The sequence below is a fragment of the Henckelia pumila genome, chromosome 3, assembly GCF_033568475.1.
Source record: "Henckelia pumila isolate YLH828 chromosome 3, ASM3356847v2, whole genome shotgun sequence".
NCBI classification, from domain to species: domain Eukaryota; kingdom Viridiplantae; phylum Streptophyta; class Magnoliopsida; order Lamiales; family Gesneriaceae; genus Henckelia; species Henckelia pumila.
The window spans coordinates 145,260,755-145,288,142 of NC_133122.1; the positions used below are offsets into that span (position 1 = coordinate 145,260,755).

The 27,388-nt window shown below is 36.9% G+C and overlaps 1 protein-coding gene across 2 annotated transcripts in view; it reads left to right on the forward strand.

Annotated features, from left to right (window-relative positions):
* The first annotated feature begins 733 nt into the window (after window positions 1-733).
* Window positions 734-27,388, forward strand: part of LOC140892443 (probable RNA-dependent RNA polymerase 5) — a 61,718-nt gene continuing 35,063 nt past the window's right edge. The window contains exons 1-10 of one of the 2 annotated variants that reach the window (XM_073301319.1): window positions 734-1,211; window positions 2,172-2,445; window positions 2,533-2,671; window positions 3,058-3,132; window positions 3,251-3,401; window positions 3,986-4,196; window positions 4,286-4,373; window positions 4,486-4,629; window positions 15,709-15,741; window positions 15,870-15,941. In XM_073301319.1, the coding sequence (XP_073157420.1) occupies window positions 872-1,211; window positions 2,172-2,445; window positions 2,533-2,671; window positions 3,058-3,132; window positions 3,251-3,401; window positions 3,986-4,196; window positions 4,286-4,373; window positions 4,486-4,629; window positions 15,709-15,741; window positions 15,870-15,941 (1,527 nt within the window). In that variant the 5' untranslated portion in view covers window positions 734-871. The remainder of the gene's footprint in view (window positions 1,212-2,171; window positions 2,446-2,532; window positions 2,672-3,057; window positions 3,133-3,250; window positions 3,402-3,985; window positions 4,197-4,285; window positions 4,374-4,485; window positions 4,630-15,708; window positions 15,742-15,869; window positions 15,942-27,388) is intronic. The other variant, XM_073301318.1, reaches the window with a different exon arrangement.

The window sequence follows — 27,388 nt, forward strand, 5'->3', positions numbered from 1 at the left end:
GTTTAATTAAATAAATGCAATCAATTAAATTAGTTCCAATAGTCGGTTGAAATATTTTGAAAAATTGGTTTTAATAGATAGTTAAAAAGATCAGTCAGTTTTGTTTAATTTCGATATATTTCCCAAAACCGTACTGATAGATTAAACTTTATTTTATAATGAAAAACAAATTTTTTAAATTTTTAGATAACGATGAAAAACAAATTTTAGTTTCATTGTATTGATATAGAATTTTTTGTTCCGGAGTTCCCTGTTCCCAAAGTCCCGAAGAATATGAATCGTCATCCAAGCTTCGAGCATTATAAAATTATTATGATTAAACAAGTTTAATATAAAGTTGAGTATAAAAAAGGTTTTTAAAAATTTTTAAACAAATTATAACCTCCTTTAAACTTATTTCTAATTTCATACACAAAAAATTCTTATAAAATTGTCTTATAGCTAAATTCATGAAAAAATATTAATTTTTATGCTCAGATTATTACTTCTAGTTAAAATAGAGATTAAAATCGACGTATTCAACGATCATAAATCCATGAGATATACACTTTCATTTAGTTTTTGATTTATGTTATAATTATATGTCCGATGAAGTTGACACTCATCCGCAAATACACTTTAATTAAAAATCTTGTTATCGAGATAATTTTATAATTTTGGTGATGAGATAATTTTATAATTTAAAAAAATAACGATCAACCAATAGCACAAATGATCCAAGCAATTATTTTCCCTCCCTATTGCTGCAGTAGTTTTGTCTTTTTCTTTCCCCCATGAAAAACTAGTCAGTACTGATTGAAAACCCACTCAAATCAACTGAGCGTAGAAACAAGGGCAAAATCAGAAGAAATTAAGGAGAAACCAACCAAAGATGTCTGCTTCATCTTCCAACTCTCGAGAAATTTCTCTTCCGGAATCGGTGGAGACGATGATATGCGATATTTGCCAGCTACAGTCGCAGCCGCCGATCAAGAGCTATGCCCGACGCTTGCTCGCCGAGATTGGCGAGCAAGCTTCCATGGAGATTCTCACCATGATCTCATCTCAACGTATTTATACTTCTTTCAGTGGTTACATTGCTACTCTCGTCAAGAAGTACTACCCTGCCCAGGCCTCTCTCGTGCTCTCCGGTTCGCAGTGCTCCCCCACCAGTTTCGGCAGTATGTGGCCACCTTCCTGTGCTTCTCCTTTCAGCTCTCCCCAGAATCCGAGTATGGAACTTCTCGGTCTTTTCCGTTGCTTTTTCTTTGATTTTGGGGACGATTGTCTTCTGTTCCCTGTTGATCTGTTTGGGTTTTGTTAATTTCATTTTCGAAGGCTGTGTCTCATTCTCTGGTTAGTTTTAATGCTGGTTTCTTTCCTTTCTCATATTTAGTGCGAAGAGCTTGGGAAGTTTTTTGGTTGAGTTTTGCTTGTTTTGTAATGCGCGGGATGGAACTTTTTTAAAAAACTGGAAAAAGACAGCTGGGTGGTTTTATTTTTACATTTTGTTTTGAATTTTTGGGCAGAAATGTTGCAAAATTTACCATCTTTTTTGACTTGGAGTTGGAAAAGATATAAACTTTACCGTTTGTTGATTACTTATAAATGTTCAAACCCGTGTTATTATATAAATTCAGTGCACACACTTGTGAAGCATTCCAAATTGCTCGCAACAAGCCACTTCGGATGTTTCATTACCTTCTTCAAATTTTTTTTTTTTCTATTTGGCTGCTTCATTTGATTTTCATGCCCGGTGTGTTTCCATCTTGATTCATTCTTGGCATGTATTGGGCACACAGTGGTTTTATTTATTCAATGGTGCATGTTCGTATCAGCCTCTTGAGTGAGTCACTTTTTATATATGATTCATAGGTGAAGGCAAAAAGAGGAGTTTGATTTTTAAGAAAATGCAATTTTGTTGAGGATAAATTTATCTTTAGCGCAAGATAATTCTGCTTTTGCAATTAATTAATTCATCGCATCCAATTCCATTTTAGCTAGTAAAAGTATTATTGTTGGGAATTGATGTAAATGCTCCTAAATTGGTAACATGAACTGTTTTCAATGTTGATCACAAGAATGTCTATCTTAAATATGGCTTTATATGTTTAATTAGGCACATAATGCAGTTTCTCTTCGACAAATATCTTTTTTTGCATGGTTTATATGGTTGTTTCCCTTCTGGTTAGATGCTGGAAGTCAGTCCCCAGAGCCGAAATTTGCCCAGAATTGTAGCACATCAAATTTGCAAAGAGCTGGGCAACAAAATACCCAGCTGTCATTTGGAGATGAAACTCAAGAAAGGGGAAGCCGTAGTATTAGACCACAGTCCCAAGTTACTCCTGATGCAAATAATTGCCGACTTGATGGGGCAGCAAAATCCATCACAGTCAGTCAGCAATTGTTGATCCTGAGTAGACTTGAATTCAGGAAATTATTTTTGGTTTTAAGCTACATTGGGAGGTTGGTATTGCTTGTCGCTCTACTAGTAAAATGTTTGGGATATTTGTGGGGATCCTCTCTACAAAATTGAAGTGATTCACTGTGCAGGAAAAATTTGGAACATGTAATCTCCTTGGATGAGGCGAGGGATATTTTTAGTAAGAAAGATCTACTGATGGAAAGTTTTGAAAGTGAAATCTGGTCTTCCTATGGAAAGGACTGTTGTGATGAATCAGATCGTAGTAGGGTCAGTTACATTTCCTAAAAATTATTTGTTTACACACCTTATTGAGCCCCTCATGGTTGAATTTTCCCATATTATATTGGTTTTAAGGTTTTAGGATGTCTTTGAGAGATAAGTGTTTTTGCACTTTACTTTCTATACGCTGAAAATATATACTTGAGCATTAATTTTGGTTGTAGATGAATAAAAGAGCAATGGCAACATCCTGATATGTACAAAACTTCTTATAGATTATGGACTGAAAGAATACATTTTCTTTCCCAAGTGGATGTAAATAATTATTTAATTTTTATTATGTTCATTTGTTTGGGGTTACAGTTAATTCATCTTGTGGCCCCAGGTTTGCATAAGAACTCTTTCTTGAACTTTTTTCATATTTTTTCGTGCAGTATCTTGATTGGGATTCTGGGAAAGCCCATATTTATTTTTGTCATGTTCACCAAGATGGAAGTTATCATTTAAAGGTCAGTCTCCGCCTACGTGTACTATCCATGTGATTGTTTGCATGCTCACATATCTCATCTTGGTTCGAGGATATTGTTCATGTGTTTCTAACTGCTGCATATATTTTGTTTATTGCAGGGCCCATATTTAAATAGTACGAGAACTCACTTGCAAAAGTGTTTGGGAGATGATAGCATATTGACAGTCAAGTTCTTAAAGGATGGCATGAGCGACCTTGGCAAAATCTCTGAAGGGATTCTTGTCGGTCTAAGGCGCTATCAATTCTTTGGTGATCACTCTGATTGCTTTAGTTATTTTAAGTGCTACTGATTTTTTAGTGATCATTCTGTTTGCTTTAGTTAGCTGAAATGCTATTGATTTTTTGATGGTTTATTGCAATCCTTTTTTCTTTAGCGAATCATTTTGATTGCTTTCATTTGCTGAAAATTTCTTTGGTTGGAGGTGTAATCCTCCTTTTTGTCTTTTGGTGATAATTTCAATTTTTGTTTGTTAATATTTAACTTTGAACACATATTCTGTCTGTAGATAAGTTATATTTAATAAATAAATTAGTTTAGACCAGATTTGATTATCTTTTTTTTGCTCAATTTTCATTTGCCTCTTACCATCTCACGATTGGTTGCACTGTCTAGCGGATTTTTTTTAATGATTGATTAATAACACTTCTCTCTCGTTTTCGGGGAAGTGTGTTGTGCATGACTGCCTTGTTACCATCTTTGAGTCTAAGAACGTTTGATGTTTTGTCCGTTGGGTTGTTTACCGCTATTTACAGTTGCATGATAGCTTGTTTGTATGATTCCATTTCTGTTGAGAATGTGGAATGAATATAATATCTATAACTCCATTGTACAGTTTTCAAAGATGAGCGGAAACGACAAAAAAAAACCCGCACAGAAGAGCAGAACACGTATTGTTCTGTGAAGTGCTATTTTGTCCGTACTGACTCTGTTGTCCCTTGTGGCGAAGACAATAATTATATTTTGTATGGAAAAAGTGTCGCTGAAGCAAGGGGCCTCTTTATGCACGTACACATGGTTTCAACCATTGAAAAGTACATGGCAAGGTCGATTTCAGCATGTCTCTTCTCTCAAGTTATTACTCCAAGATTCTTGTGTGAAATTCATTGTTTGTTCCCATGTTTGTGCCCTTTAGGTTTTCCCTCATCCTTTCTAAGACAATAAAGCTTCAGATTGATTTTCATGCTGTTAATGTTGAAGAAATTGAAGATATACCTTTCAAGGTATATATTTTATTTATTCTCTCAATTCTATTAGTTTTGTACTTTTCATATCAGTTTTGACGAGATTGAGGTCTGAGGATATTAATTCGATCTCCACGTGCCTTCTTTCTAGGATGAGAATGGTAATATTATATATGATGAAGATGGGAAGCCTTTGTTTCATACTGATGGAACAGGATTCATTTCAGAAGATTTAGCAATGAAGTGTCCTAAAGATTTTTCTGCTGCGATGTACATCAAAGACATTAGCTTTGAGGTCAGAAGTTTTATGCTCGTTAAGTATTAATGTGTAGCATACCCGCTTTGACAATTCGTTGAATTTCAGCGTGAATATAACTTGTTAAATACACGGATGTGAAGTGGTAACGATTAGTCGTGGCTCATCTAAATTTACCCCTCTTAATTTAAATTAATTAATGTGTAGCAATATGAATAGGATCATTCACATGAGAAAGTGTGAATTTATTGTGCTAAAAATTAAATTAATTAAATTAAAAACAATAAAAGTATGAATGTGTAGTAAACCTGGTTTCCCAAATGTTTTGGGATTTTTGTGTAAACAAGGCATATTATTGCTAATCAACCATATCACCTTTTACTAAAAGGCTTAGGAATGCAAAATTCTTTGTAATCTACGTACGCATTCCCCTTTCGATAAACCAAAATATGCAAGGATGTGTGACACCTTGTTGTTGATCTCCGACAATACCTAACCAAAACAGGTGGAGATTGCAAGATGAATTGTCGAATAAAGGCGACGATTGTAGATTCAGGTACACTCGGTTTTGGATGATAAATAGAACAATCAATGTTGCTCGCATCCATCTCGACTACGATGTTGGGTCACTGGAACAGATTTGCTAGCAAAATACCTGCTTTTACAGCCAATAACTCGGCCAAAAAGCTGGAAAGAACTTCCTCCACACATTGCACTTGAGCTAGCTATTAAACCATCCCTTTATCATAAAAAACAATCACACCCAAAGTTATATGCTTCTGCACCTATGTAATATATATGTCTATAATTGCAGTGTTGTGTTTAAAATTATGTGCCAAATTAATATTTATTTATAGTACTGTATGTTCTATTGCTTTTATGATTGTTGTGAGCCAGGGAGTTTGCCCCATTTACGGGGATACTCTGTCGAAATTTTATCAACCTAATTTTGAAAAGGTACATACTATTATATATAAATGTCAAAATATTTTCTATATATGTAAAATGTGTACGTGTACCTTTATAGTATGGTCGTGACAGTTTAGTGGCTCTCAGTAATGTTTTAGTTCAACTTTTCAGCCACGACTTTTCTCTTATTGCCTTGGGCTTTCTCACATCGTTTATACCCATGAAGAGCTCTTCGACAGAAGTCAGTTCCTCAAGATGCTTATGGAACATTAACTTCGGGCACATATTCACATGACAACAAGCTACGACATTTCACATCGGGAAGTTCAATTTACTGCTGGGGATTGGGTTCTGGTATCATTTCGCCAAAAGAGAGTGGCATCTCGATGTAGTGCCCTTACCTGAGCCGCTACTAAACAGGCTAAATAATTATGCATAGTTTAATAAGAACAATTAAACAACGTAAACAATATATTAAATACTTGTACAACCTTGGGCTCGGGCAAGATTGTAACATTTCAAGGGTAGGGGCCGATGACAGGGCGGGCGCTTGGATGGTAGAAAGGGAAGATGGTGACTGTCTTTTAAAAATGGGTGTCAATAAGGTATTAGATGAAGATCTGCTCTTGGAATAATTGAGGAGGAGGATCAGGGAAATGAAGGGGAATTATTCGAGCAATTTAAGTAGAGAGAGATCGGATGTGATTGTTCTCCAAGAAATTAAACGAACGGCGGTGGACAGAAGATTTATTGCTAGTGCATGGTAATCCAGATTTGTGGATTGGATTGTTTTACCGGCTGACAGTTTAGGGTTTAGGGTTTAGGGATTAGGGCGCGGGCCTTGACAGAGATGAGGTTGGTTTGGGCGGCTCCGAGATCAACGCAAGACTTATTTGCTATAGATCTCGGACACCCTTTGGGCGAGAAAGGGTTAATATTTTGGAGAGTGATCGTTCATGGCGTCTGTTGGTCAGTGTGGCTCGACGAATGCTGGGAAAGGATCAAAGATTCAACGTGGATAGGATCTCTTGTACTTTTTCAGAATGTTTTCATCTCGGATTTATTTTGAGACTGGGCTTTTGCATTTTGTTGATAGGGATAGGTTCTTGAAAGATATGATCATGATAGCCTTCTAGGCGATGGCGGATCACTTGTCCGCACTCTGTACATAATCTTTTTATAGTAATTTATATAATCGGTTTCTTATAAAAAAAAAGATAGGTTAGGGGGTATTTTGGTGATGTGGGATCCAGGATTAGTATCTGTTAATGATAATTTATTTGGGGAATTTTCGGTATCTATTAATATTGAATTGGAGAATAATATTGCGTGGTGGTTTACGGCGGTGTATGACCCTTGCAGACTGAGCTTGAGGCAGAACTTCTGGGATGAGTTGGTAGGTCTAAGATTTTTATGTGGCGAGAATTGGTGTTTGGGGGGACTTTAATGTGGTGAGATCGTTAAGTGAAAAAATGAACAGTTCGACCTTAACATCGAGTATGTGCTGCTTTGATTCTTTGATCCAGGAATTGGAGTTGTGCCGCCTTTGTTCAATGCTAAATTCACTTGGTCGAATTTTAGGGCATCCCCTATTTATTGTAGATTAGACAGATTTTTTTTTCTGTTAGGGTAGGCGGAGATTTATCCATTTTTACCTCGGATTACTTTGAACCATTTCTTATATTCGATACTACGGTGGTCAAGTGGGGTTCAGCTCCTTTGGGGTTGGGGTCAGAAGAGATGGGAAAAAGGAAGATAGATGTGAAGTAGATGAGTTATTATGTCGAAGGAATCAGATTAGCAATCAAAGGGCGAAGGTGAAATGGCTGAAAGAATGAGATCATAACACCAAGTTCTTTCATTCTCTCTTGAATCATAGGATGAGTAGGGCAACCATCAATAAATTGGAAATGGATAATGGGTCGGTTACTTGTGATGCGGATCAAATAGAAACTATTTTAGTACAGTACTATAAAGAATTATACAGCAAAACCATGGACAGCAAAACCATGGAGAGGGGCTGGGGCATTGAAGGAATAGAGTGGAGTCCTATTGAGGGCGAATTGGGATTAGAGTTGGAAAAACCTTTTTCTGAAGACGAAATCAAGAAAGAAGTGTTTGAGTGATGGTGGTAAGGCTCCGGGACCGGATGGATTTACTATAGCATTTTAACAAGAGCGTTGGGATATTGTCAAAGACGATCTGATGAGGGTTTTCAACGAATTCTTTGAAGGAGGTGCCATTAATGGTATTACCAATGAAACTTATATTTGTTTGATCCAAAAAAAACAAGATTCGATAAAGATTAAGGATTTCAGACCCATTAGCTTGATCACCAGCATGTATAAGATAATTGCCAAAGTTTTATCTGTCTGGTTGAAGTGTTATTCACGATATCGGAGTCCCAAAATGCATTTGTCGACGGGAGACAGATTCTTGACTGTTGCCTCATAGCAAATGAGGTGGTGGATAGCAAATGAGGTGGTGGATGAGGTGAGGGGTAAAGAAGATGGTGGGGTGGGTTTTCAAATTGGACTTTGAAAAAATTTATGATAATGTGGATTGAGATTTTCTTGATTTTGTTCCTTCGAAGAAAGGGTTTGTCGTGCAATGGAAGAAGTGGATCAAAGGGTGTATATATATATATTTTGATCAGAAACATAAATATTGCTATTAATAAGTTAAAAGAGTTAAATACATATGTGGACTAGAGGTCCACAAGTTCCTCTAGGAGATAGTTTGAAGATTATGCTAATTCAAAACCTGATTCCAGCCCCTATACAAATATGAAATCGCAAAAGTTTGGAATTCATTTAAACTATGTAACCACACTTCTACTCTCACTTTGATCTTATCCCAAATCTCTTCAATCGAGTCTTCTACGTCTTCAAAAATCCTTCGATTTCTTTCCAACCATACGTTCCAATAAACGCAATGTATTGTAATTTCCCATAAAGTTTTCCCTCTTTTGCACACCCCAAATATGCTGCGTACAAATCCTTCGTGGTCTTTGATGTCACCCAAAACAATCCCAGATCCTTTAGCACTAACCACCATAAGGAACTAGTGAATGGACAATGCACCGGCAAATGATCTAAACTCTCTCCCCCTTTCTTGCACAACACACACCAATTAGGATTTAATAGACATTTCGGAGACCTCTTTTGGATCAAATCACAAGTCGGCAGCCTACCCAACACTGTTGTCCATGAGAATACCTTTACCTTAGAAGGAATCGGCACTTTCCAGATTGTTCGAAAAAGATCAAATTTTGGGAACAAAGCTTCCGGAAAGAAAGAATCAAAGAAGGATTTCACTGAAAACTCTACTGAAGCATCCCACTTCCAATACCTAACGTCCTCTCCTCCCTCCAAAGTACTAACCCTGCCCAAGATATCTAGTAAACTGATTAAGTCACTCATTTCCTCATCCCTAAGATCACGACGGAAGTGGAAATCCCAAGAAAATGAACTTGAAATTGGCTTATTATGAGATCTAGAAATCTAAAAAAGCAAAGGAAAAAAGATTTTAAAAGCGGATTGCCCCACCCAACAGTCCTCCCAAAATCTAATTCTATCTCCCCCTTAACCAATAACCTCAAAGATTGAATAAAAGCCGGATAAATCCTAGAGATAAACTTCCAAGGACTCCGAAAGGTGTTATCCTTGCCAACCCCGCGTCCCAACAATTTTCTTGCATGTCGTATTTGCTGACTACTATTATCTTCCATAGCGTGTTCCCCTCCTTTGAAAAACGCCACCACCATTTTCCCAGCAAAGCTTTATTCCTCAAGAAAATATTTCCAATTCCCAAACCACCCCTATTTTTCGGGATGGTAATCTTATCCCAGGCTATCAAGTGGTTGTGTTTGTCTCCATCCGGCCCATCCCACAAAAAATCTCTCATTAGCTTCTCCATAGGCTCGGCTACCCCTCGAGGGATTCTGAATAGCGCCAAGTAATACAATGGTATGGCGTTCATAACTGCCGAGATCAAAGTAAGTCTCCCTCCTCTCGATAGGAAAACTTTCTTTCAACTTGCCAGTTTTTTTGTCAATTTAATCTTCACCGGTTCCCAAAAGGAGACTTTGACTGGATTTCCTCCCAAGCGAACCCCTAATTATTGAATCGGCCAAGACTCCAACCCGCATCCAAACTCATTTGCCATCTCCTCTTCCACTTCAGCCTCATAGTTAATGCTCAACAAAACACTCTTTTCTAGATTGATTTTTAAACCCGACATGTCACAAAATGATAACAGCATGTCCTTCAAAAATCCCAAATGTCCTTCATCCTTCACAAAAAATAATGAGTCGTCAGCAAATTGTATGTGAGAAACCTCGACCCCCTCTCTTCCTACATCCCATCCTTGAATAAGGTTCATGAACTTTGCCTTGTCCATCAGTCTTGCCATAACATCAGCCACCAAGTTAAAAAGGAAAGGAGATAAAGAATCGCCCTGCCTTAGACCTTTTTCTCCTCTTATTTTGCCACAGGGCCTGCCATTAATTATGATCGAATAATTAACATTGTTGAGGCATCCCTTGATCCATTTTCTCCATCTATCACCGAAGCCCTTCTTCATGAGCACAAAATCCAAAAATTGCAAATCCATATTATCGTATGCTTTCTTGAAGTCTGCCTTGAAAAACCATCCTTTCTTCTTCTTCAATCTGAATTCTTCTACCATCTCATTAGCTATGAGGCAGCAGTCGAGGATCTGGCGTCCTTCAATGAAAGCTCTTTGTGAATCCGCAATAGTTGTGTTCATCACCTTCTTCAGACGCGAAGCCAACACTTTGGCCATTATCTTGTATGGTTACTAAACTGATAGGTCTAAAATCCTTGATGCGGTATGAATCTTTCTTTTTTGGAATCAAACAAATATAAGTTGCGTTTGTCACTCCGTTAATAATACCTTTCTCATAAAACTCTTCAAAAACCTTTACTAAATCGCTTTTCATGACATGCCAACACTCCTGATAAACTTCAAGTGAAAAACCATCAGCGCCCGGGGATTTCGATCCGGCACACTCAAACACTGCCTTTTTGATTTCTTGCTCCGTAAACGACATCTCAAGGTGTAACATTTCGTCACGATTAATTGGGCTCCACTCCACACCTTCAATGCCATAACTCTGATTTCCAGATTTGCTGAACAACTTGCGATAGAATTCAATCACTTGTGCCTTAATAAGCTCGCTGTCCGTACAGAGATTCCCATCCTCCAATTCCAGCTTCTCAATCCTAGACCTACTCCTCCTCTGACTGAATAACGAATGGAAAAAATTCGTGTTACAATCCCCTTCCTTCAGCCACTTAACTTTCGATTTCTGTTGTTCCTTTTGAGCATTTCTGCACACTAACTCCTCTAATTCACTCCGAATAGCTCTACTTTCTAACACCATGCTGTCTGCCCATTGTCCCTCGTTCTCTTGAATATCCAACATCTTAATCTTACTCTCCAGCTCATTTCTTCTTGCCTCGACGTTCCCAAACTTTTCTGTATTCCACTTTCTGATATCATGTTTTATTTCCTTTAGTTTCCTCATGAATTTATACCCCTCCCACCCTTGCTAATTTTTACTCGTCCACCATTTGGAGAACTCTGAAATTCTAATGTTTTAGCCACATGTTTTCAAACCTAAAAGGAGTTGGTCCCCACTCCCCCTGTGTTGTGTCCAATATCAAAGGATTATGATCTGAAGTAATTCTTGGCAAGATCAACTGTCTACTAGGTTGTCGAAAAAATTGGCAAGTTGGAAGTGTTTGTTTTTCAAATGTGTCTTTTCAGTTATGATTAATGGGAGACCAAGGGGTAAATTTCATGGACAGAAAAGGCTTCGACAAGGTGATCCGTTGTCTTCTTTTTTGTTTAATTTGGTGGTAGACATATTGGGGAGATTGATTGATAGGACTAAAGTCATGGAGCTCATTCGGGGTCTCGAGGTAGGTAGAGATAAGGTAGAGGTTTCACATATTCAGTTCGCGGATGACACATTATTCTTTGTTAAGGAGAAATGACATTTACTGTTTTTAGTTGAAGTGGTGAGGTCGTTTTGTGGTATGTCGGGTTTAAAAATCAATTGGGAAAAAAGTGCGTTGTGGGGCATTAATTTCGAGGAAGATGAGGTGGATGAACTAGCACAACAATTAGGATGTGGAAAGGAAACTTGACCCATCAAGTATTTGGGGTCCGTCTAGGAGGTAATACACTTAAAATATAATTCTTGGAGCCTATTTTGACTAGGTTGTCGAAAAAATTTGCAAGTTGGAAGAAATCATTTCTATCAAAAGGGTTAGGTTGACGTTGATATCAGCAGTTTTGAACGCTTTGCCTATAGGGATGACAATGGTTCGGGTAGGGTAGGATATCGTGTCTCCATCCCCATATCCATTTATTAAATTCATACCCATACTCATACCCATCGGGTATTCAATTTCATCCTCATACCCGTCAGAGGATCGGATATCATACCCTACCCATATCCCCATTTATTGTACTACTCCATACAAATACATTTTTTCAAATTTGAATTATTTTGATAAAACTTTACTTATTTACTAGATTTTTATACGAAAATTATTAAGAGAGAAAAAAAAATGAACATAGAAGAAAATATACAACCTAAGAATTATATAAAAAATAAAACTCCTACAAAATAGCGTTAGATTTATACTAATAATTTTCATTATTTCATCCAACTAACATAATTCAACAAAAAAATTAAATTAACATTTATTTAATATAAATTAATATGTATTTATATATATATATTTATATTTAATTGGGTATCGGGTCGGGTATGGGTAGGATATTACTGCATCCTCCTCCATCCCCATATACGAGGTCCTCATATCCATTTACTCATTTATTTAATCGGGTCCTAAAAACGCCTCCATACCCTCCTCCATTCGGGTCGGATATCAGATTTTTTATCGGGTTCGGAGGAAATTGCCATCCTTATTTTCCGATATACTTCATGTCATCGTTCCGGGTGCCGAGAAGTGTCGCAGAGTTGATAGAAAAGTATATGAGAGATTTTCTTTGGGATGAAGTTGATGGGGAATCACACCGTCATTTGGTGGCGTGAGAGCAGATATGTAAGCCTAAAGTTCAAGAGGGTTTGGGAATAGAGAATATTTGTTTGAGGAATAAGGTTTTGCTAGGGAAATGGTGGAGGTTTTCCGTTGAAAATGAGACGTGGAAGAAAGTCATTACGAGCAAGTACGGGTTACAAGATAACGGGTGGGATGTTGGTTTGGCTAGGAATGTTGGGTAAATTGCCGGCTTAGGATTTGATGCAGAGGCGATGACCTTCGTGTGTTTTGAGTTCAAATTGGTGTGTGCTATGTCGGAAAGAGAGGGAAACTCAGGATCGCATGCTAATAAATTGTCCTTTCACGTACGGATTGTGGTCTAGGGCTTTGATGAAGATGAGGTTAATGTGGGTAACATCAAGAACAACGCAGGATTTATTCGCAACAAATCTTGGATTTCTTCTAGGCAAGAAAGGGAGAATATTTTGGACGCTGGTGGTTCATGGTATTTGTTGTTCGGTGTGGTTGGAGAGGAATGAAATAATCTTCGAAAATATTGAAGTATCAGTAGAAGAGTGTTGAGATTACGACTACTACGTGGAGTAGATCTCTTAAAGAGTTTAACAGTGTTGCAATCTCAGATTTATTAAGAGATTGGATTTTTGTTTACAGTTGACATGATTAGGGAGTCAGTATTTACTTTCGTCATCTGCGGACCTCTTATCCGCTTTTTATAATCTTAAAAATTAATACAACGATGTCGAGTTCATAATCTTGCATGAGAATACGAGAAATCAAATTAATATTCATTGTATCACCACCGAACACCAATATGCTCTAGCCACTGCCCTGACCGTCCGAATCGTCCAACCTAAGATTTGCCTGGTGGAATGAGGTGTACAAGAAGAAAGCAAGGACGTGAGCGACAATCGCCCAGTACGAGAATGTACGGTATACAAACTGATACGATGCATGTAAAGAGCAATATGTTCGGATAATCAAGGATCAAATCTAAAATCTAGTGCTCAGTAGACGTGTAGTCTCTAATATGCTTGTAGAATGTTTTGACTCGCACACTCAACAAGAAGACGTGGACCATATATGTCCAAGGCCATCAGAGATCACGGGTCTCGTTGGACGCTGCAAGTCTGCAACTCTCGATACCCAATTGTCCACAAATATAGAACAAGGCTAAGCGGCCCCAACAAATGAGGTATATCTCAAATGATATTAGGCCCAATGTGATGTGTCTTGCACAATATATCAAAGCAGTAAAACATGTATTCATGCAATAGATATATGCAGTTTGTTAATGTGTATAGATTGGATATCTCAGTCAGTACATCAGTACCTCATTAAACCAATATGATAAAAAGCCTGCTCATCCGAACCTAGATAATATAATCTATTGAACATCACTAACATGCCTGTGCCGAAATTCTTACATATGCTTCAAAGTTCTTCCTAATGATCCTTAAATCACTATTTAAGGCTTTAGAATTATACATGCATCCGTAGTCAGCCCGTTCATGACGTCTCGATCTGTGTCCTGGGTGTCACCGACCTTTGCTCGAGTACTCCAAAAGCTTTTCGACATTAAAAAGCCCTAGAAACTAGCTAGAAATCCTAAAGTATATGGCTAAGAATTGAGGAAGAAGAATTGAGAGAAAACGGTGGGAGGAAACAAATGAAATCAAATTCTTTTGATAGGCTGCATCCGGACTATTGCAAAAGGTCCGAACTCAACCTTATCCGCCACGTGTCGAAATCTCATTCGTCTACTTGGAATTCTTGAGATAAGATAATTTGATGGAGATCGGGTGGTCCGATTTTAATTCGATGGATCCGTACAGTTCGGTAGGCCCGAACTTGCTGATCCTCAATTATTAATTTGGTTAATTAACAACCCTTTAATCATGTCTTATTTAGTACTTTATTCAAAATAGGATTTGGGTCATTACACTCGAAATAATAAGAAGCTTTCTCCTTGATTTTAGACCTTTACAAATAGAGCGTATTGGCATGGTTGCCCATAAGCTTTCACTTCCAGATTCTTTTAGCATTCATCCATTGTTTCATGTTTCTTCCGTGAAAAGATACAATGGGGATGTGGATGATAATTATAATTTATAAGCCAAGCTTTGTTTATATTGAGCTATGAAAATGTGGATGATAATTATAATTTATAAGCCAAGCTTTGTTTATATTGAGCTATGAAAATGTGGATGATAATAAGTATAATCAGTGTTGTAAATGGCGGGAGGCGGTGACGGGGCGGTTTGTGACCGTCTACCGCCTCGACTGCCTAGGCGGTTGAATTTTTTTAAGCATTTTTTATGGGTAATCATATATAGTCATGTAATGTAATAAAAAATAGTCATAATTTTTTATGTAAGATGTGTAATTAAATAATCTTTATGCATAAAAAAGCTTCATAAATATAATATCATCTATACAAGGTGCAAAAATGAAAAACAAAAAGAAAGTGGCTACTGTTTTTGAAATAAGTCAATCACTAGGGTTTTAAAATGGGTAGACTTTGACTAGGTTTTTAAAATTTATTGACTTTTGACTAGAATTTTAAAATTAGTTGACTCTTGACCTTTGACTGAATTTAAAAATGTGTTGACCGCCTTGGCCGCCTCACCCGCCCGAGCGCCCGCCACCGCCGCCTCGCCGCCTGCCTCGCCCACCGGACAGCTTGGGCCGCCTGAAAAGGCCGCCTCATGCCAAGGCGTGGCGGTCGAGGGCCGCCCACCGCCTAGGCGGCCGTCTCGACCGCCATTTAGAACACTGAGTATTATGCATAAAACTAAGCGTCATTAGAATATACTAGAATTTCGTACACAGAGTGCATATGAGCGGCCGTCTCGACCGCCATTTAGAACACTGAGTATAATGCATATAGCTAAGCGTCATTAGAATATACTAGAATTTCGTACACAGGGTGCATATGAGCTTTTTTGGCTTGCTCAAGTGATATTTTGAAAAGCGAATGCTTTATATGTTCTCGAGTATCATTCTTTTGATTATAATCCAGCATAATGTCTAGGGTGGGTTGTCAAGGTATGCACTTTATTAACTGATTTCATTTTTTAAAACATTCTTGTAAAGTTTCAGTTATATTATGTGGCATAGTATCACAAGTCATTTAGTTTTCTATGTGCAGTCACATCTTGCGGATACAAGGAGTGATGATCCGGTAAGTGTATGAGTTATTGCAATTGAACGTTGTACCATTCTTTATCAATGTTGACAAACTTGTAAACCACTGGCCATTATGCTTGATTTTCTGATTGTGATATATTTTCTTTGTACAATTTCTTGCAGCCTTTACTGATGCAATGCCGATTATTCTACAATGGTTGTGCTGCTAAAGGGACACTTCTTGTCAATAAAAAGGTACATTAATATTGGTAGTATGCATGCATATCTTTATGTGCAGTAAAATTTACTTGGTTCGGTCATTAAGATCTACATCCATAGTTCTCATTAAATTAGAATAAAATGATCACACTTTGCCTTCTCTAGTTGGGAGGGATGAAACACTGGATTGCCCCTTTTTGGTAATTTCAGCTCGTATGCAATAACCCCTTACCTGGGGGTGAGCAAAACTGGATTGGTTTTGTTTATAATCAAAACTCGAACCAAACCAATACTATTGGGTTCGCATTATATCTTCTAACAAAACCAAATTATTAATAATTAAAAACCGAACCTAGGGTTTAGTTTGGTTTGCTTCGACTTGGTTTGGATGTTCAATTTTAATTTTTGTTCAAATAAATTGTGACAATTCACAACATCATTTAAAAGCTATAATAAGTAGATAAATATCAATATCAATACAGGTGCTAAACAATTTATCGGTATAATGTATGATAACAATACTACCAATTTCGTATCAAAACATATAATTTCTCAAAATTATGTAGTCCAGCTTAAAAAAGAAACTCTATCACCATCTGCGATTATCTAGTTCTATAATAAAAATATGAATGAAGGGTTCAGATTTTGCATTGTGAATGCACATATTTACATTTTTATTCCAAGGAAATGGGAAATCAACGAGGGTTATAAAAGTAAACTTAAAAAAAATAGAGAGACAGATGGAAAAAGACAGAGAAATATTAATAGGGACATATGGAAAAAATTGAATTGTCAAAATCTAAAGAGAGAAAATGGATTCTTTTATTACTGAATATACCAATCATTATATAGAGTATAAAGGGGATTTAAATCCCAATAGTTCAGGAATATAAAATCCTATCTTAACAAAAAACATAAAATAAAAGATACAAAGCCTATCAGATTACCCAAATTGATCATATATACAAATTTAAACTAAACTAATCATATCAAGATCATACACTCCCCCTCAAGCTTGGTAAATGTTGATGAGACCAAGCTTGCCGACAAAAACCTAAAGAGCTTGCTCTGACAATCCTTTTGTGAGGTCTGCTAGTTGGAGAGACGTAGGCACATACTCTACGCTTAGAATCCCTTCATCCACTTTTTCTAAAGTGACCATCCACCTCTACATGTTTGGACCTGTCATGGTGTATTGGATTGTGGGCTATATTGATAGTTGACTTCCTATCACAATATAGTTTCATAGAGTCTTCACACTGAATTTTCAGCTCATTCATTACTCTTTTTATCCAAATAAGTTCAGATACCCATGAGTCATAGCTTTATACTCTGTTTCTGCACTACTTCTTGCAATAATTGACTGTTTCTTGCTTCGCCAAGTTACTAAATTCTCCCACACTATCGTACAATATCCAGAGGTTGACTTCCGATCCTTAATTGATCCCACCCAGTCATCATCGGTGAAAGCGCACATTTTTCTATCATTAATTTTTGCAAAGAATAATCCTCTCCCATGAGTCTGTTTTAAATATCTCAAAATTCTATAGACAACATTGAGATGACTTTGACATGGTGAGTGCATGTATTGGCCTACTAAGTTTACTGCATGGTAGTGCTTAGTCGTATCACACCCAAATTAAGCCAACTTAACTCAAACAAATAAATTTGTAGTAGCGAGAGTAGAGATCATTCTCACGAGGAAAGCGAAATTTATCGTGTTCTTAAAAATACTGAAAATAAATAAAATAGGGTTTTTGGATTTGAATTTAACTACTACTAATTAAAAGCAATTTAAAATAAATTTTATTAATTATCATGCAGATTAAAATTATAACAAAGAATTCAATTAAAACAAGCCTTGGTATTGGTCGACTACGCCCTTGAAGTTATTCACTTGGTCATCGATTCTCTAAAAATAATTAATTAACATTTGAATATTCATCATTGAAAACTTAATTTCTATCTTGTCAATATATTATGTCAATATATTATTTCCTTATTATATTGTTGTATATATTCTTACTGTAATTATGTTATATTTCTTTCTAAAATAGGGGATTTGATTATGCTAGGATCAAGAGATTTGATTATTCTAGATGTCTATATATTGTAATTCCTTTTGTCAATAAAGAAGATAGTTTTCCCAGAAATCTCTTGTTTAAATTGTCATGGCATCAAAGCCAAAAACTCTGAGATCATTTCGTGTGTGCGTCTATTCCTAGTTCCGAGACTTTTTTGTTTTCTTGTACTTGCTCTCTGAATTCTTGTTGAATCATGTCTTTTGAAAAATCAAAACATTTTCTTGTTCGATTTAATGGCAAGAATTATTCGGTGTGGGCCTTCCAATTCCAAATCTTTGTTAAGGGAAAGGAGTTATGGGGTCACATTGATGGCACAAGGGGGAGGAATATGGTCTCAACTATGACGAAACATTTGCACCAGTTGCTAAGATGACCACTGTGAGAACCATTCTTGCTCTTGCCTCTTCTAAATCTTGGCCTTTACATCAGCTAGATGTAAAAAATGCTTTCTTGCATGGGGACCTTAAAGAAGAGATTTACATGAAACTTCCAACCGGTATGTCAATCACAACTCCTCATGAAGTTTGCAAGCTACTACGTTCTTTGTACGGGTTGAAGCAGACCCCTCGAGCCTGGTTTGAGAAGTTTCGCAGCACTCTTCTCCACTTTTCTTTCACACAGAGTCAATATGATACGTCTCTCTTCTTTCATCAGACAACAAACAGTATTGTCTTTCTCTTGGTCTATGTCGATGATATTTTCATCACTGGTAATGACAATGGGCTGATTACTAAGTTCCAAAATATGTTGCATGGTACTTTTCAATTGAAAGATCTTGGACATCTCACATATTTTCTAGGCCTTGAAGTTCACTCTCGGGCTCATGTTTTGTTCTTAAATCAGCATAAATATATCCAAGATCTCATTGAGTTAGCTGGTTTAAAGGATGTTGATACACCAATGAAGGTGAATGTTAAATATCGGAAAGACGAAGGCGAGCTTTTATCTGATCCTTTTTTATACTGACAATTTGTTGGTAGTCTTATCTACCTAACTATTACAAGGCCTGACATCTCTTATGTTGTCCATATTGTTAGCAAATTTATGCAGTCGCCTCGACATCTTCATATGGTTGCTTTTCGTCGCATTATTCGATACTTAATTGGGTCACCTACTCGTGGGTTGAGTTTTCCTACTGGATCAGCTGTTCATTTGACTGCATACTGTGATGCTGATTGGGCTGGATGCTCGGATACCAGGAAATCTACCACAGGCTGGTGCATTTTCCTTGGCGATGCCTTGATTTCTTGGAAGTGTAAGAAACAAGATAGTGTTTCTAAATCTTCCACAGAGGCTGAATATAGAGCCATGTCTGCAGCTTGTTCTGAAATTGTGTGTCTTGGAAAATATATGAAGAGAAAAAATACTCTTATTTCTGTGAACGAGTAAACAGGGGCTCTTATAGAAGAGCAAATACAATATAAAAGGTAACAAATTAGGGTTGAATATTTAACAGATTTCTACTACCCTATTTACAGTATTTACTGTCTAAAAATACAAGGAAAAAATCCTATAATATTTTCAGAATAGGAACTAGGTTGGAAAACCGTTGATTGATGAATTTCCAACACTCCCCCTCAAGCTGGTTTGAAGATATCTTCCAAAGACAGCTTGCTTGTCAGTTTATCAAATTGCTTCTTAGGTAGACCCTTTGTTAACACATCAGCCAGTTGTTCACCTGTTGGAAGATATGACAGACTTATTATTCCAGCATTGAGTTTCTCCTTGATGAAATGCTTATCCACTTCTATATGCTTTGTCCGATCATGTAGTACTGGATTGTGAGCTATAGAAATAGCAGCTTTATTGTCACAATAAACTTTCATAGGAGCTGAATGAGAAATCTTCAATTCTTCAAGAATTCTTTTTATCCACATTGCCTCGCAGATTCCATGTGCAACAGCTCTGAATTCAGCTTCAGCACTACTTCTAGCTACCACATTTTGTTTTTTACTCCGCCAGTGACAATGTTTCCACCAACAAATGAGCAGTAACCAGATGTAGATCTTCTGTCTATAACACTTCCTGCCCAATCTGCATCTGTGTAAGTTTCAACTTGAAGATGTCCATGTTTTTTTAAAAGCAGCCCTTTTCCCGGAGTCCCTTTCAAATATTTTAAAATCCTGTAGACAGCATCAAAGTGTTCTCTTCCTGGCGAGTGCATGAATTGACTCACCATACTAACAACAAAGGTAATATCGGGACGTGTGTGAGTTATATTAATTAACTTCCCCACAAGTCTTTGATATCTTTCCTTATTATTAAGGTTTTCGGCCTTGGCATCTTGTAACTTCAGATTAGGATCAATTGGGGTGTCAACCATCTTACAGCCTAGTAAACCTGTTTCTCCAAGAAGATCAAGAACATATTTTCTTTGATTAACAAATATACCTTCTTTGGATCTTGCAAACTTCATTCCAAGGAAATATTTAAGAACTCCCAGATCCTTTATTTGGAACTCGTTGGCAAGTCTCTTCTTGAGATCTACTAATTCTGTTTTATCATCACCGGTTAAGATTATGTCATCAACATAAACTATCAAGATTGCAACTTTACCGTGTCTTGAATGTTTATAAAATATAGTATGATCTGCTTGACTCTGCACAAAGCGATAGCTAATAACTGTCTTTCCAAAGCGTTCAAACCATGCTCTCGGCGACTGTTTGAGTCCATACAAGGACTTATTTAATCTGCATACTTTATCGCTGCCAAGTCCTTCAAATCCTGGTGGTAGGTTCATAAATACCTCCTCCTCAAGATCGCCATTGAGAAACGCAATTTTGACATCAAGTTGATGCAAAGGCCAGTGGAGTTTAACAAAACTCCAATAGAATTTATTTTAGCAACAGGGGCAAATGTCTCCTGGTAGTCAATCCCATAAGTCTGAGTGAACCCTTTAGCCACCAGTCTAGCCTTGTACCTCTCAATACTCCCATCAGCCTTGCATTTTATCGTAAAAACCCATTTACATCCGACTACTTTCTTGCCTCTTGGTCGATCAACTATCTTCCAGGTACCACTTTTCCTTAGAGCATTCATCTCCTCCATGACTGCTAATCTCCAATTCGGATCATCCAGTGCTTCATGTACATTCCTCGGGACAAACAAGTGTGAAATCCTAGATGTAAACGCTTTATGGCTTTTTGAGAGTCTATGATATGAGAGAGAGTTAGAAATAGGGTGTTCGGTGCAACTTCGAACACCTTTTCTAACAGCTATAGGAACATCCATATCAGAAATAATTGGTAAAGTAGAGGAAGTCAAATCTGGAATTTGAGTGGGAGTAGGATTACCTGAATTTTCAGTGCCAGAACTCGGATTTTCTGATTGGTGTTGTGCAGGATTGATAGTCAAGTCTTTATTTCTTGAATGAAATTTCTTTCTGGTATAAACCTGAAGCTCAGAATCAAGTTGAAGTACTTTTCCTCCCCTGCATGAGAGACCTCTTTACTGAGCACCACAGATTCTGGTTTTCCTAAAGGAACAGTACCAGAAACATTTGGTTCTTGTGTAAGACCAACAACATTGGGAAGTGGGTTCGAAACATCCCAAAAATTTCGTCAACTTCATTCCTCTCCCCCTGAAGAGAATTTTTGGTGAAGTAAGGTTATGTTTCTACAAAAGAAACATCCATACTCACATGGAATACCCTTTTATGAGGGTCAAAACATTTGTATCCCTTTTTATTCGAAGAATAACCCAAGAAAATACATTTCACAGCACGTGGATCTAGTTTTGAACGAAATTGACTTGGGATATGAACATAAACAGTACATCCAAAAACTTTGATAGGTAAGTCAAAATATAACCTTGTTTCTGGAAAGAAATCTTTCAAGCAATCAAGAGGTGATTTATACTGTAACACTTTAGTAGGCATCCTGTTTATCAAATAAGCAGCTGTGAGAACTGCTTCACCCCATAAATGTTTAGGTATATGCATGGAAAACATTATGGCACGTGCGACTTCAAGTAAATGTTTATTTTTTCTTTCGGCAATGTCATTTTGTTGTGGGGTATAGGGACAAGTAAATTGATGATGAATACCTTTTTCTTTCAAAAAATCACCTAATTGCTCGTTAAAATATTCCTTTCCATTGTCTGAATGTAAAATACCAACCTTAGCTTGAAACTGATTTTCAATCATCATGCAAAAATCTTTGAATAAAATTTTCAAATCAGATTTTTTATGCATCAGATAAATCCAACATAAACGTGTGTGATCGTCAATAAATGTGACAAACCAACGTTTACCAGAAATTGTAGTTACTTTAGAAGGACCCCAAACATCAGTATGAATCAAATAAAAAGGTCTAGAGGCCTGGTAACTTTTTGGCAAATATGGAGAACGATGATGTTTTGCGAAAAAACAACTTTCACACTGAAATGAGGAACAATCCAAACCTTTAAATAATTCTGGAAATAAATGTTTTAGGTAAATAAAACTAGGATGTCCTAATCTACGGTGCCATAGCATGATTTTCTCTCTAGCAGAGATTGAACTAGTACTACTAAAGACCCGAGCTTCTTTATTATTGGCGGGTGATTCATCAAAGTAGTAAAGACCTTCAATCATCCTAGCACGCCCAATCATCATCCCCGAGTTCCGGTCCTGAAATTCACAATGTGATTCAAAAAAAGTAATAGAACAGTTAGAATCTTTGGACAGTTTACTGACTGACAAGAGATTGCAGGCTGATCTAGGGACATGAAGAACATAATTGAGATTAATTTTCTCAGTTAGTTTAATAAGTCCTTTTCCTATAATAGGAGCACAACTACCATCAGCTATCCTAATTTTCTCATTTTCGGGACAAGGAAAATATGTCTTAAACAAATGAGAAAAACTAGTCATATGATCAGAAGCTCCGGAATCTATTATCCACGGAGAGGAGTTTAAACAAGAAAGGGCTTTAGGCTTTCTACCTGTTTGTGCCAAAGAAACACTAGGAATACAGGATGAGGAGTTGGATTTTATCAGTTGTAAAAGATGATCAATCTGCTCTCTGCTGAATAGACTTGAGTTGGCTTCATTGGCAGTAGGAGGTCCACGCTTATTCTGGTCTCCTTGCTTGCGACTTTTCCAATTGGCAGGTTTTCCATGGATTTTCCAACACGTCTCACGTGTGTGGTAGGGCTTGTTGCAAGCATCGCAATAAACTCGTGGTTTTTCGTCTGTCTGGCATTGATAATTTTTAGCCTTGTAGGCTGCACCATCACCAACAAATCCAGAAATTTCAACTGTTTCATCCGTGTTCTTTTTTCCAAGCATGACATTCCTTCGACTTTCTTCTCTTCTCACTTCTGAAAAAACTTCACTAATGGATGGGAGAGGAGATCTCCCAATAATTCTTCCTCGAACTTCATCAAACTCAACATTGAGGCCCGCAAGAAACTTGTAGACGCGGCTGTCCTCCACCAATTTTTTGTGGTGGTTGCAATCATCAATAGATTTCCACTCATATGTGTTGAAAAGGTCGAGATCTTGCCACAATCTCTTCAATGAATTGAAGTATTTTGTTACTGGATCAGTTCCCTGACGGATCTCACCCAATTTCTGGGTCAATTAAAAAACTTGAGATTGGTTGCCCAAATCAGAATACATCAGATTCAGATTGTCTCACAATTCTTTTGCGGTGGGATAACACATGTAATTGGAGCTTATATCTTCTTCCATTGAATTGACCAACCATGTCATAACCATAGAATTTTCAGCATCCCAAGTAGTATATAATGGATCATCAACAGCAGGAATCTTCTTGTCACCAGTGATATACCCGATTTTTCCTTGCCCGCGGAGATACATCCGGACAGATTGGGACAAACGGAGGAAGTTGTCGCCATTTAATCGGATGGTCGTGATTCTGACAGATTGTGGCTCAGAAATTTTAATTGGAATCGTAGCCGCAGGAGTGGACTTCGTATCAGAAGGAACTTCGGACCTAGCTGCAGAAAAAAATTGGCCGTAAAGGACCAAAACTTGCGATGAAAGCGGTATGGAATGGAGGCTGGCCCAAATACCCAATGAATAGATTGGGCTGGTCAGAAAAGGCCCAAACCACTCACTGCCCAGTAGACCAAATAACTCTGCGCAAGTGCAAAGTTGAAAGGGATGCCGATGGATTTGTTGGAGAAAAAACACGGCTGTGTTTAGCGCAGCAATGAAACTACAGGCGGCAAAGTGAACGGAGGGTTGTTAGAGGATCAAACCCTCTCTGATACCATCTTGGAAAATATATGAAGAGAAAAAATACTCTTATTTCTGTGAACGAGTAAACAGGGGCTCTTATAGAAGAGCAAATACAATATAAAAGGTAACAAATTAGGGTTGAATATTTAACAGATTTCTACTACCCTATTTACAGTATTTACTGTCTAAAAATACAAGGAAAAAAATCCTATAATATTTTCAGAATAGGAACTAGGTTGGAAAACCGTTGATTGATGAATTTCCAACAGTGTGGTTTCGTGGTCTTCTTTCCGAACTTGGATCTCCTCAAACAGCTCCTACTCCACTTCATGGTGATAATACCAGTGCTATTCAGATAGCTGCAAATCCAGTCTACCACGAACGCACCAAGCACATAGAGGTGGACTGTCATTATATCAGGGAGGCCTTCACAAACGGTGTTATCACTCTTCCTCATATCACTACCGATCTTCAGATAGTTGATGTCTTTACCAAAGCTTTGACGCGCCAACGACACAAGTTTCTCAGTGGCAAATTGATGCTGACAGATTTACCCGTATCAATTTGAGGGGGATGTCAATATATTATGTCAATATATTATTTCCTTATTATATTGTTGTATATATTCTTACTGTAATTATGTTATATTTCTTTCTAAATAGGGGATTTGATTATGCTAGGATCAAGGGATTTGATTATTCTAGATGTCTATATATTGTAATTCCTTTTGTCAATAAAGAAGATAGTTTTTCCAGAAATCTCTTGTTTAAATTGTCATATCTCACCTTAATTTTAATTAATTAGACACAAGCTGTCATGCCCCGCTCCCGGGTCCGGGTGACATCGCCGTTGCTTTCAAATATCATTCGAAAACAACCAGACTCTTAGTACAAAATTTAACTAAAACCAGTCTATTTCATAGGTAAAATCCATAATAAATATTATGTACAACTCAAAAATTCCCAAAAATGGAATAAACTTTGCGGAAACGTCTTTACATCTTACAAATCAGAATAATAACTATAAAATCTCATAAACTCTTATTATCACCATCTCCAAAACATGTTTTTTCTCGATTTCTTCAACTTCATCTTTATTCCTATCTGATGAGGAAAGTAAGGGGTGAGCGTTTTGGAAAACACTCAGCAAGTGGGGGCCGATCGATCATACCAAAATATACACATATATATATATTTATTTCAAAAACTTCATGAATTAATTCAAAGTATAAGCATTTCATATCATGTCTCAACATAACATAGCATGAACATCATCATAACATAGTTGACATGACATAACATAACATGACTTTGGCCAGACACTGAAGTTTTTCTCATTATTCGCGGCGGAGCGGTAAACTTGGCATCATAAGATGTTTGAAAGGTTGGAGGAATGAATGCCAATCTCAAATGTCGTTTTCATTTTCTGCAAGATCCCCTATATGTAATCCCTCTAAGGGGTGAGGTCATAGAACGGTTATTATTACCCACCGCATCAGTGCCATAACATAACATGGTTCGAAAATTTTCTTTCCATTCATAATTTGAGTCATAACAGTGCCAAAACATACTCTTAACAAATCTTATCATGAATAAGAATTACATAGCAAAATTTCAAAGATTATCATGAACGATCGAATTTTAAATCATACATAATATTTTAAAACAAAGCCCACTTACCGAAATTATTTGTGCAAATATCAGGTGAAGCTTGACCAAAAATTTAGAGTGGCTTCCTCGAAAAATTTGGTAGAATACTTGACCAAATTGTTGAGCAATACTTCTTTCAATTTCCTAAACAATTCTCACGTGTAATGGAGAAAAATATTAATAAATCTTTGGGTCCAATTGTGCTTTCTTGAAACTTGAGACAAAATTGACTCACCTTTTGACTCCAATTTGTACTTGATTTTTGAAGCAACTCTCCTCCAATCCCTATGCCACTATCTCGAATTCTTGGAGACCAAAGAGGCTGACCTTTTCAGAAAATTACACTCCTCCCACGTGAAAGTAGAGAAGAAGTGGACAAAACCATTGAATTAAATTGCTAGATGGTTTCGAAAATATGGTGAGAAATTGTGTGAGATTTCTGAAGAGGTCTTGTGGCTTTATATAGGAGAGGGTGACGAGATATGGTGTTGAAAATGGAGTGATTTGTTGCTTCGATTATGGAAATAAAATCAGCTTGATAGGATTAAAAATTCTGTCAATAAATGAACTTGATTTAATTGCTGAAATAAGTTGATTTGTATCCAAGTTGTTCAATCTCAAAGAAAAGGAAAAATTACCTCTTCCAAGTTTAGGAGATCATTCTTAAATTGAAAAAACTTGGAGGCCAAGTTCCGGGTTTTCACACAAGCGTTCTAAATTAATGCTTACCAATAAATTAATCAAGATACAAGCGATCAAGATTTAAATCTAAGGTAGCATTCAAACTAGTGAAATTGATGAATCTACACAACACAAACACAAGCGGTTGTATTTAATCTAGTCAATTGTTGTCCCTACGAATTAACAAATTCACAAGCGGAAATCATTAATCATAGTTGCTTCACAAATTAGAGGGATCAAACAATTACGGATTTGATATCTAATTTAGCTGTAGTTTGTATGAGAAAATTATTAGGTGATCAAGCCAATAATTAAACACAGAAACATGACAATTCCAAACAACTATTGATATTCTAAAAATTAAACGATGACAATCAAAATCTCACAAGATAAATAAAACTTCAACGGTTTGTCTTCCTCTACCAAGAATAAAACTTAGCCACAGATATTCATGAATTCCCTAGAAAAATTGAAGAAATAAAATAAATTTAAGAACAAGAGAGAAAACCTAGCCGCCAAGATGTTTCCCACGTCTTCAGCCGTTCAAAGATTCTTATAATCAGCCGTCCAAAGAATCTTATAATTCGAGTTCTAGATGATATTTAAAGTATAGAGTCCTTCGGTCCTTCCCAAGAAAGTTGCCTTTTTAAAATATAATTCGCCGAATTTTCGTCTCACTCGATCGGTTAAAAATTACCGCTCGAGCGCAACATCTTCTGTCCCGCATCTTTTCTTCCTTCTGCTCGATTGATAAAAAATTACCGATCGATCGAAAGCTTCTCTGCCCGAAAACTCTGTACGAGTGTGTGAGAGGTAGATGAGTTTTCCAACCAACCACTAACTTTTTTTTATCAACAGGTTCTCCTTCATGCATCTTTATCT